Source organism: Mytilus galloprovincialis, chromosome 1, assembly GCF_965363235.1.
Source record: "Mytilus galloprovincialis chromosome 1, xbMytGall1.hap1.1, whole genome shotgun sequence".
In the NCBI taxonomy this organism is placed as follows: Eukaryota; Metazoa; Mollusca; class Bivalvia; order Mytilida; family Mytilidae; genus Mytilus; species Mytilus galloprovincialis.
Window position 1 is genome coordinate 66,523,242 of NC_134838.1, and position 12,704 is coordinate 66,535,945.

Sequence of the window (12,704 nt, forward strand, 5' to 3'; positions counted from 1 at the left end):
TCTTTGAGGCACTCAACTTGCAGTTAATCATATATTATATAAAATATATTTGTTACCTGTATCTTTTTCATTATTGTTGCTTTTTTTAGACTGTGTTTCCTTTACACCAACGATGTCTTCATTTTCTGTACACCAAATCTGACCTTGAAAATGCAAAATTGTGCTTCATTTGAAAATGTCGCAGTTTAAGCTACTTTTTAAAGTAAATTTTTAATGTATTCATATAAAATGAAAAGGAGTATATTGAATTATCTTAAAATATCAAAATTATTTATGTTTATGTTAAATTGAGTGCATTTCCTTATACAGGTCAAGTCTTTTTTTTAGATGCATGGTCACATTTACACAAAAGGTTTCTGTGAAGTCAGCCAAAATCACTGTCATCTTATAATTGCCGAGTTGTATATATAAAGTATGAGTACAATCAATAAATTTAGAAATGATATAAATTGAACATTTAGGGACGATAATCTTTTTAGAATACTCATCAATTCAGATAGTTTTATTTCCATGATATGTGAAGAAATCATTTTTTTTTTAATGTTTTGTAAATATTAACATCTGCTTATTTTGACTATAACGTTGTGTACCTGTATATATACGGAAAAAGGCTACGTCAAACTGTCAGATATAACAAAGGCGAAATTGTGTCAAAGATCCTTCAACATTATGATTCCTTACCCGACTTTGGTATTCTGCTTGTTTTTTATTTTGTTTTATCATTTTTTTTTTATAATATTTTAATCAGTTTTGGATTTTCAAATATTTTTGCCTCGAACATTACTGCAGAGTTTTTCGTTCTTGGTTATTGTCCCGGATTTGTATCAGTTAACTTGATTTATAACTGATGAATGGCGGTATGCTATTGCATTTATTTATGACTGTAGTACGTGTTACGGTCCAGGCCCAGCTATTTGGTAACAACATGTTGCATTTGCACTTAAATAACTATATATTAATAATATAATGTTGCTATCTGTTTGAGCGTGCTATTTTTGATCAAGGATAATATTACAATCTAGTTCATTTTTCTGTATTCCTTATTCTGTTATATTTAAGCACCACATTATTCTCTATTTTCTATATCTATTTGAGCACTCCATTATTCTCTATTCTTTGGTTGATTAAAACAAAATTGCCCTTCGTTACGCTTTTTTTACCATGTTTCACTATTTTGTAAATTCCATCCAGCTTTGTATATTTAGGTGAGACTATAAAAATATATATTTCCTATGACAAATTAGGAGATGACGACGTGAGACAAATATGCATTAGAGTTTAAATGACAAGAATGCAATTTTGAGAATAATCATACATATACCGTATAGTTAGCAATTAAAGGTCTCGACATGAAAATGTTGTGAAAATTGATAAACGTGTACACAATTTTAGAAATAATTAGGGCTTGCAAAGAACACGCGAGAACTCGAATTCTTGCTCGATCGGTTTAGTTCTCGAGTGTACATGTCATGCTCGATGAATTCTTTTTGACCATTACTTAAAGTTATTGTATTATGGAAATTGTCAACCGTTTATTTTAAAAGCAATACAATTGACACTATTGATCGTGAAACACCTCCACATAAAGCTTCGTTAAGAGAATATATTACGCTGAATTTACATTCGCAGATAACGCTCCAGCGACAAAATACATGTACCAGCAACAATATACCAGCGACTATTATAATAACCTGTCACTTTGTTGATTTTCTCCTTCCTAGTTCTCCTGCGTTTCGTAGTCTGATTCTGTATACATTTTTATGAAAATGACCTGATTACCTTTATGAATTAAGACAGTATTTTACTGCCTGTGGTGAACCACACACAGCTAATTACTAGACAATTTGTGGGACTTTGACGATATTTCTGCATTGCTCAACAATTTACCTTTTAATAGTTTTGTAGATACTTTATGATAATGCATTTAAGAAATTGTTCATGTTGAATATTATTTAAAAAGATTAATTATTAATTTTGCATCTTAAACTATATATTACATAAATGATATTGCTTAATTATAGAAAAGACACCTACGTTCTAAGGTAGAGAAATGTTTCACTTAAATTTGTAACTTTCTATATTACAATGTATCCAAATACTCGAGTACTCGTCAGAATTTAAACAGAGAACTCGGTTTCAACATGTTTTGCCATCACTACAAATAACGTTAACACCTTTAAATTAATAAAAATGCATGACAATTTTAATTATCAAATTCTATTCTCTCTATGATATTTAAACCCTTGAGAACTTCTTTAATTGCGATGACAAAGATTATAAAACCCTCTTTATATTAATATTAATAACTTTCTAAAGTTATTATCAGGTTACTGTCAACCGATTTGCTGTGAAAATTCAAAATATTCATATATTCAATTTTACATTTTAGAAATTTAAATGATCTTGTGAAAAAAATAAATTTAAATTGCTATGTTTAATTATAAATCGAAGTGTTGTCCTTGAGTAACATATACACGCATTCATTCAAAACTCTTTTCAAGATGAAGATTACTAAATAAAAGTTTGAATAAATCCGTGTTTGCTGTAAACGATTACAATCAGTAAAAATTATCTTACAAGTATTTATATATATTACAGCGTAATATTCTTGACGAGTCCTCGGATTGATGAAAGAACTAGGTAATATAAAAATGTTAAACCTTTCATTTACTAATCAATTTCTAAATACATATTTCCAAAATATACAAGTATATAGAGGAATAACTTAGTGAGCATTCTCAGACTTTTGTCAACACAGCCTTCATCATTACGTACAGGAAATAAATGCTATGTTTCATTCTGATAAAAGACATACATGAAAAGTAATAAAAGTATATTGACACTCAAAAGACAAAAACAAACTGCAAAACAAAACAAAAAACGAGATAAAATAAATTACAGATCACATAACACAACATACAAAACTAAAAACAGAGCAAAACAAACACCTCCAAAACAGGGTGTGATCTCAGCTGCTCTGGAAAGTTAAGCATATAATGCTCCAAATTTGGCATCCGTTGAATTGCTCATGCAAGTACCCACTCAGTGATTAGTCTAATGGGGAAATGCTGTTATGACATTTAGAATATATCCGTTGTCATCTATAAAATAAATATTTAATAATAGTCAGCAGACTCCTGACAGCGTTCGACAAATTTCGCATGAATGATTTCAACTTCATCAATCTTTATTAAATACCTTTCTTTTTTGGCAACAACCGTCTAGAAAGGAAATCATGACACAAAAAAAACCCTCTGGAATATCGTATCAACTGGGAGATATGAACTATATATGAAGGTGCTGCTGGAATGTTACTACATATAAATGGAAAGTTCACAATTGGTAAGCTGAAACCATCTCTTTTGTTCTCATTGTCAATTTCAAGATATTTGCAAAAACATGATTATCTAAAACTTTTATGTTAAAGAAAAGTGAAGTAATTATTCTTTGATATTTCTCATATAGATGAGCATATAAGATGACAAAATGAAGAAGTTAAAATAGAACATCAGATATAAATATTAAATAAATCAAGTGATAGACTAAAATTTAGTTTGATTTGTTTTGGACAAAATGTTAACATTTTCGTAACGACGCTAAAACACATGGTCATAAAAAAATAGTCCTTGTTTGACAACCATGAACAGTAATAAGAGGTAAAAACAAGACTATACTAGTCGTTTATTATATCTCAATGAGGGACCTCGGTGACTGAGTGGTCTGAGTAGTTTCGACACCCGTTTCTTATTCTTACTTTATATAATGAACAATGAAAATTATTAATAATAATATGGTGAGATTATCAAGTGTCATTTTTAGTCAATAAAATGCCAAATATTGCAAAAATGCGCTTATTTCTTATCCAATTTAATATTGCCCTCTTCTAATTAAATGGAACTGCTGTATAAAGTCTGGTGAAATTTGGTTTCTTAATAATGGTATAGTTGTATTAGGTTTTTCTAATAAATAGTGTGATAGTAAGAAAACAAATTAAAGTAAAGTAATATTAACTTACCATTTGTTGTTTGTAAATAAACAAATAAATATAACGGGATGAACCATCTTGAAAACATCATGATTTATTTATTTCCCAAATATTTCATTAACCGTTCGTTTCTATGAAGTAATTCCCTTCGATTAAAGTCCACTCTTCAGTCTGATAAACTTCTTAGTATTAAATATAAATCATTCGGTTGGTCGAGGAAAGTGGCCTTGTGGTAGTGAATACATGAATTAAAACTTTATTCGTGAACAACAGGTACGTGATCGTAAGTGAATGTCTACTGAATCTTTTGAACTAAACTTATCCGATTTCTTATTTCATCTGTTATTTCAATTAAACAGCAAACTAGACAGAGTGCTTTCTTTAAGATATTGCTGTTTCTTGGAGACACAATTATGCCCCCGCAGATGCAAAGTGTTATTTTAAAATGACAATAATATCTAACCGCTTATAACCCGAAAAAAAAAATCCTAGCATTCAAACTGTAGGAGGAGGTATGCGAAATAACTATATACACATAATGGGACCAACGGGAGGTAAAAAAAATTAAAATCACGAAAAAACTGAACTCCGAGGTAAATTCAAAACGGAAAATTAAAAGATAAAACACATCAAACGAATGAACAACAACTGTCATATTCCTGACTTGGTAAAGGCATTTTTAAATTTAGAAAATAGTGGATTGGTTTTATAGCGCTAAACCTCTCAATCGTATGGCAATCGCATCAACTTCCATTGTATTTACAAAGATGTGTGAACAAAACAAACAGACATTAAAGTTAAAAATTGTCAAAATAGGGGTACAGCAGTCATCACTATGTGACAATCTCAACCAGAACAAAACAAACGAGTATTTAACAAAAAAGCACAAAAAGTACAATATGCCTACCAACTTTCAGTTTTTGGGGCATAAAAAGATACATAGCAAATGTCAATCTAGCAGATATATGCTTGATTTGTTTTATATCAAAATCAAAATGTGTTTGCTAATATAAAATTCAGGAGATGTTTTTTTAATTGAGTATGATACAACCTTCCAACAGCGTTCAAATGACACGGGTGTAAGCGAATATGTACAAACATAGTCAGCAATTAAAGCTTGGAAATGACAAAATGTAAAAAAAAAATATATAATAAAAATCAAGCTAGTTGATTATGACAAAACCATTAACGAAAAAACAAATTTCAGACCGCAAACAAACCGAATGTTTACTGTACTACTTTTAAAACAAAAGATGCTTCTTTCTCTCTTCACAAATATATAGCAATATTTTAAAAGAAAATTGTTTAAAGAATGACTGTAATATTTTTTTCTGTCTATGAAGAAATAACATCGAAAATATGGTGCACACTGAAAACCCGCGTACTGGTTATTTCAATGTGTGCACCACATTTTTGATATTTGTTCGAATAGACCGAAAAAATATTACAGTTATTTTTCATAATTTAATTCAAAATTCCAATTTACACCGGAGAAAAATCGTGAAAAAAACGTTGGTGACGTCACGGTCACATGACAAAATTATGTCTATGAGCTGATAAACAAAACATTGTCAGCCAATCAGAAGACGTGTTACATCAAAAATAAAATTATTACAAATTAAAAAACAATGAACAAACACTTATCCTTTGTTGAAACCCATAAATTGACCGCTTCAGATGTTGTTTTTTTTTAATTTTGTTGTTTTCTCATTGACGTTTAATATCAATCCCCTTTTATTATTGCTTTTAAATACTTGACCACCGTTACTCAGATCGTTAAGATCAATTATCAGAGTGATTATCAAGATAAACATATTTGTCTCTGTGAAAAGCCTAATTTGCACTAAATCTAGTTTAAAGCCTTTGTAAAGCGCAATCTATTGAAAACTATTACAATCAAGTGATAGAACATGTTTTTTTTTTATTTAACACTTTTGTTATTTATCAAGTCTATTGTCAACCAATTTTTTGACGTGAAAAAATAGTCATTTTACGGCTTCAATATAATAAACTATGATCATCTCTAACATAAACTTTCAATCTTCTTTCAAATTAAAAATAAATTTAAAAGAAGTTTTATCAATACAATTCTTTATCTTTGATCAGTTTGCGAATCAATCAAGGATTTTAACTTACAATGTTCTCACAATATACTATTTAAATTTAAAATTAATTTTAATGACATGTGACTAAAATGCAATACATATCAGTATTAAAAAAATACAAGTTGAATCAAATGTCTGTACCTTAAGAAATTCTAAAGTTACACTAAATTATTAACTAAAAATTTTTGCAAACAAAATTCAAGGATTTTGACGATGCATTCGACGAACGTCAGGGTTCACTTATAATTTTTTTAGGATGTCAAATAATGGCAATTTGCATCTACTTAAGTGAAACGTGAATTTTTATTTCATTTCTTTTTTGATAGTCGTGCATAACATAACAGGCATACATAAAAAGGTAGATACACAATAGATTGAAACTGATTACTCCGTTGGATAAGTAAACTTTTTCTTTGTGAAAAAAATGCTTTCATAAATAAGCTTGATTAATTATTGAATAAACAAATGCTATGGTGGATAGTTGTAGTGTTGGCAGCTATAACACATCTTTTAAAATTTTTATTTCGATTAAAATGGCAAACGACTTATAAATTAAAAAAAACCCACTTAGTACAGAGCGTTTCACGGTTATTTGGTTCGTAAACGTATGTTTGAAATAGAACTTTTTAAAGTTACTTTACAAACAAATGAACTTTCATTGTTTACTGTGTATACTGCCTTCGTAAATTTTTAGTGTACTACGTAAAGGAATTTAAGATTTAGATTTTGTTTTAGTTTACTTATTTTCATGAAAAATCAGTTTAAATATAATTTTCCAACCTCAATAAATACTTTGTTCCCCTTTGAAGGCGAATTTAAAGTTTACAAAAGATTCATTAGAGTTGCTGGAATAAAACAGTTGGGATGTCAATTTCTTGAGACAGCTCAGAAGCGTTGAAAACCAAAAATTAAAGAAATAAAAAATATGAAAAATGGACAAGGCAATCTTTCCATAAGGATAGAAAAACACATAAGAATTTAAAAGAATTTCAAAGATAATGAATAGTATATTTAATAGACAAATGATAATGAAAGCAGCTTTGTAGTATATATGTTGATGTAAGTTTTATTCCATATTTTTTTTCTCAGAATACAAAGAAAAAAATTGATACAGTTTAGGTAACACACTAAACGCGGTAAGATCTATCTTTAACTACTGTTCCTACTACTCTTATTTTCCTGTAAACATTGTATTCATTGCTGTTCGTACCATTTCCATGCTTTCCAACTACCATTAGAATAAATTTTCGGTTGTTTGTCTTTTTTTTGGTTTTCTGAAATGTTCAAATAAACTCACCATAGATACCAGGACTAAATTTTATATATACGCCAGACGCGCGTTTCGTCTACAAAAGACTCATCAGTGACGCTCGAATCCAAAAAAGTTAAATAAAAAAAATAAAAAAAAAGCCAAATAAAGTACGAAGTTGAAGAGCATTGAGATCCAAAATTCCTAAAAGTGTTGCCAAATACAGCTAAGGTAATCTATGCCTGAAGTAAACCATCAACCCTGGATTTATGGCAGATGATCTTTGAATTTGCCGGAAGTATTTTGTGTTTTGCTTATAGTGATCAATATTTCATGTACATTTTAAAAGTATCATCATTTATCTTTGAATTGTACAGAAGAAAGGTAGTACTAGAGAAGTCTTTTACCATTAGTTTATGATGATAGTTTGTTCTTTGTATCGTTCTTTTACAAATTGTCGTTAGTATCATTAGAAAAAAATATAAACATAAATACCGAACTGCAAGGCAAATTAAAAAAAGGGGGAGGCCAACAAAATTTTACCTTGACAAATTCAAAAGAATGGCCGGCCATAACAACTAACGTAACGATTATAAAACAATTATCAAATTCCTGACTAGGTTAACATGTTTGTGTGTGGCTTTCACGTAGCTATATAAGAATAGTAAACAATGTTTAAATTATTTATCGTTTGCACTATTCGGTATTTGATATAATGGTTTCAGATTCACAGAGTTTCGTGTTGATGGTAGGTTATGCAAGTAATACTGTTTGCTTTTTAGATGAAATATCCAAGATAAAAACAATGTTTGACAAAATTATTAATTGTCTTGAATATTTACGCAATAATTATTCAATAATATCATATATCTTAGATTTTCTACATACTTTCAGATGGTTCTTGAAGTCTTTCATGGTAGTCGCAAGGTCTGAAACAAAAATATATTGGTACCTCAAAATTAAATTATTGTCTTCTAAACCTTTAATAAAAAGTTTTTATAATGTGAGAACCTTTTTTAAAACTATAGACAATTCATTACATTTATTTTGCAAACGGACAGTTCAGATACGCCAAAAAAAACCCGAAATTGAAGAGTATCAATAAGGGCCTCACAAAAGACAATATGCTACTAAAAATTCACGTACTAGTATAAACCTTATATATTTGTAGTTAGATAGACACTGCCAAGAAATATGTTTTCACTTATCTTTTTTTTTTTGTGAAAGAGGGTGGTCGTTATTAGTAGGTGATTACAATAATTAATGTGCCATAATCTTGCATCAATTTTACAATGTATAGACCAAGAAAAAAGTTGAAATAAAAAAAGAGCCAGTATGCGCAATTCTTCGTCCAATTCACTACAAACCAGTAAAAGTCTGAAATGGCCTATATCTGTACTCGACTAATATTTTCAATGTTATTAATTTTTTTTTAATGTTTCAGAAGTATCATATGGTAACTGGGCTATTTTCACCATTGACTTCAGCCGTCTATTATAGATTCATGGTGTTAGATGAGTTTAGTTAATAATACAGTGAATATTTTTTTTTATTAATAAAAACATAAACATTATACATGTATATAAAAAAGTATATAAAGCAACTTAATAAATTTAAAAAATGAGACCTGTGTATGTTTTTGTTTAACCAAGAATTTAATATAATCCTGACTTTCGAATTTCCATAGCAATCCTAGATAATCTTTTTGAAAAAAGGAAATGTGTTTCAAAGTAAAGTAAAAATTAATTTCAATTGAATTTTAATATTGTTTGTCAAATTATAGACATGGCATACAAAAAGCACTTTAATATGGTTAATAGTTATCAAAGTTACCAGGATTATAATTTAGTACGCCAGACGCGCGTTTCGTCTACATAAGACTCATCAGTGACGCTCAAATCAAAATATTTATAAAGCCAAACAAGTACAAAGTTGAAGAGCATTGAGAATTCAAAATTCCAAAAAGTTGTGCCAAATACGGTTAAATTACATCAGTATATGTGTGTTTTACAGTTAAAAAGAAAGCCCTATTTTCTTAAACTCGTGTATTACTTATCTTGTATATACGAAAAGCCTTGTTATTTAAGTTAAACAGGATGTTGCAATTTTGAATAAATGTTATTTTGAATTTAATACCTCTGACCAAGTTTGATCTTATTAATGAGTTTACCCCAAGCAGATAGTATACTGTATACTTCGCCACCAATCAGTAGAACAATTTTATTAATTTCTTTAATTATATCCTTTTTTCATATAAATTATATATAATATAAAAAAAATTATCCCAAATTATATTAATAGATATATTTCTAATATAAGGTTAAACAATTCATTGATTTTGTTGCCGTTTTTATGTATGTCAGTTAAAAAGAAATTTATTTTAAAGGGGCACTAGCTGTCAAATTCATGTTCATAAATTTGACTCAAATTCTCATATTTTATTTATAACAATGTAAAACATTTTCCCAAACTATCAAAAGTGTAAAATAAGCAATTTACAGGCCATGGTCTCAATAAGATTTAGCTTCGTTTCGTGTGCATTTTAGCAATGACGCCATCTAATTAAATTTCGAGTTGACCTCCTATGACCATATAAGCGATGTAAACATAAACATAGACATGATAGATATAAATAGATTAAGCAACTCATGCAGTTACATTTTTATAGGTCTACTAAATTTTGTATTATAGATTGAAAATTTATGTTTATTGTCGTGTTTTTCTAAATAAGAATATTTTTTATTTACCTTTGTTTCACTTTCAATGTTGACATTCTTTTCCTTTGAATAACCGTATACGGACAATGCATGCGTTATTCTATCTATTTCTACGGGTTTAGATTGGAGTTCACATGAATACAGGTTTAATAAGGTCGAATTATTCACTTGCAAGTGAATAACTCATTATCAATTCTTATTAGCTTAATTTGACAAAATTGAACCATTTTAGCTGCTAAAATTATTATTTCACTATTTCACTTTCATTAATGATTGAACCAAAAAAAATCATTCTTTAGAATTTTTATTTTGTCTCGTAGCTAGTGTCCCTTTAACAGTTAAAAAAAGGAGAGGTTATCTGGTCCAGTATGGTTCAGACTGGTCGAGTATTGTTCGGATCTTTGGATAATAATGGTTTAGACTGGAAAAATAGGTCGAGTACAGGTCGAGAATGGGTTAAAACTGTGGTCAAGTAATAGTTCAGACTATCTTCAATGGCAAAGATAAAGGTCAAGTACGATTCAGTACAGTCGAGTATGGTAAGAGTAATGTCAAGTAAACGTCAGAACAATTCAGACTGGTCGAAAAAAAATCAGTACAGTCGAGTAAAAATATAGGTCATTAATAACGAATCTAACATTTAACTGGTTGCAACATTCAACTATCTCATCACATAGAGATAGCACATGGTTCTTGAGCTTCAAAATATAACAAATTGCTGGATAATCACGGTTTTTTTAAAACTTGTAGTCTAAAATGATAATTTACTTACCTTCCCCTCCATTCACAAGTACATCCATTTTTATAACACATATAACAAGGCAACACCATAATTATAAGTCCAATAATGCCAGCAACAATAACCCAAGCTGGGTTAGCAGGGTATTCCCAAAAAGTAATAGGTCGGTCTGTTGTAGTTGTGGTGGTTGTTGTTGTTTGGGGTATAACGATGAAAACTGTTGCTGTCCCTTGAAGACTGCCAGTATCTGTTGCCTGAACAATAAAGCTCATACTTGATCCATAACCATAACTTGTTAACGAATTCTTTAAGTACAGATCTCCATTTGCTTGAATTCCAAATGTTTCTGTCCCTAAAGACGTTTGGTCAATACTATAAATGAAATTTCCTGTAAAATAGCGAATAATAATCAAATTATTCATATATTTGTTGTTTGTATTCTTTTTTTTCAATGCTATTTTGTAACTAAAACAGGTTTAGGGCGTACGAGAAGCGTACATAAACGTTTATCGGGCGTCGGTTTATACGCTAATATGTGACACTGGCATAAGTAAGGAAAAGGCATGAATAAGCATCAACTGATTAGTATAAAATAAAAAGAAAACAAATATTCTAACGAAAAAAACTTAATTACTGTTCAGAAATTTGAACATAAAATAAAGAATCAAGAATGGGCATAATTATTATTCCGTGCTGATATTCAGTGGTTGACGTTTGTTGATGTGATTTATACATGTTTCTCGTTTCTTGTTTTTTAAATTGATTTGGTTTTCCTGTTTGATTTTTTTTACACTAGTCATATTGGGTCCCTATATAGCTTTCTGTTCGGTGTAGGTCAAGGGTACGTAATGAAACCGTGCTTTGTCATACTAGTATTAATATGTATTCTTGGTGCAATGTCATCTCCTTTCAAAAATAATCGAAACCGTTGAATATTTTTAACTGAATATAAGAATTAAACATGAATTCGAATTATTTGATTATATGTTAAGGTTCAATGGTTTATAATTATCGTTTGAAATCGTATTGGAAGCTTATTGTATCATTGTTATGAATGCAATCAACAGGACGTTCAAATCAAATATTTCTAAACAGTTTTAAAATCAACACTAAACACTTTTCGGTACCTTTTCTTTATTTGCTTGTTCAAACAATTTGTAAACAGAAAAATTTCCTATAACTGTATCGAATCATATTTTACACGAAACTTACTAAATGTGCCAGTATCAGCATCAGTTGCTACAGTGGAACCAAAAGCAGTGTTTAGAGGGTAATTAATATCCAAGTAATATGTAAACAGATTGTTGGAAAACCTTGGCGTGTTGTCATTTATATTGTTGACATTGATGTTTAAAGACGCACTATCGGTTAAAGCACCGTCAGATACTTTAACTGTACAGGTATAAGATGTCGCCGATCCGGCAGCATCTACGTCAATATCAGTAGCTAGGCTGATGAATCCTGTTGTAGGAGCTACCGAAAAGTATCCAACATTTGATGCACAGTTCATAGAAAACTTATGTGTGTCACCAGTGTCCTCATCCTGGTACAAGTAACCAGGATCGCCTAAAATTGTGCCAGCCTAGCGAATTGAAAGAAAATCAATTTAGAATAACAAATGTCTTACATTAGCTTTTTTTTATCCAAAAAATATATGCATGTCAATAACGTGTTGTTATACTGATTTTTTCCATAGATGAAGTGTTCAGATTGCACAATGTCTTTTAAGTGTAAATATATTGAAACATATCTACCATTCTATATAGATTTTGAAACATCTTATCAAAACAAAATTTTCGTCAATAATAGAAAAAAATAATGCACTTTTAAGACTGCTAGTCGTCGTTGGTATCACTCGCTCACTAGTAAAATGTTTGGTACTGACATAATTGAAATTGTACAGATAAAA

At 29.6% G+C, this 12,704-nt stretch overlaps 1 protein-coding gene across 1 annotated transcript; it reads right to left on the minus strand.

Moving 5' to 3' along the window:
* Positions 1-7,086: 7,086 nt before the first annotated feature.
* Positions 7,087-12,371, minus strand: LOC143082134 (cadherin-related family member 2-like). The gene is made up of 4 exons (XM_076257693.1): positions 12,008-12,371; positions 10,829-11,183; positions 8,228-8,268; positions 7,087-7,364 (listed from the first exon to the last, which is right to left on the minus strand). The coding sequence occupies exons 1-4, from the start codon at positions 12,303-12,305 to the stop codon at positions 7,285-7,287; spliced, it is 774 nt and encodes a 257-aa protein (XP_076113808.1). The 5' UTR covers positions 12,306-12,371; the 3' UTR covers positions 7,087-7,284.
* Between the last annotated feature and the right edge of the window lie 333 nt (positions 12,372-12,704).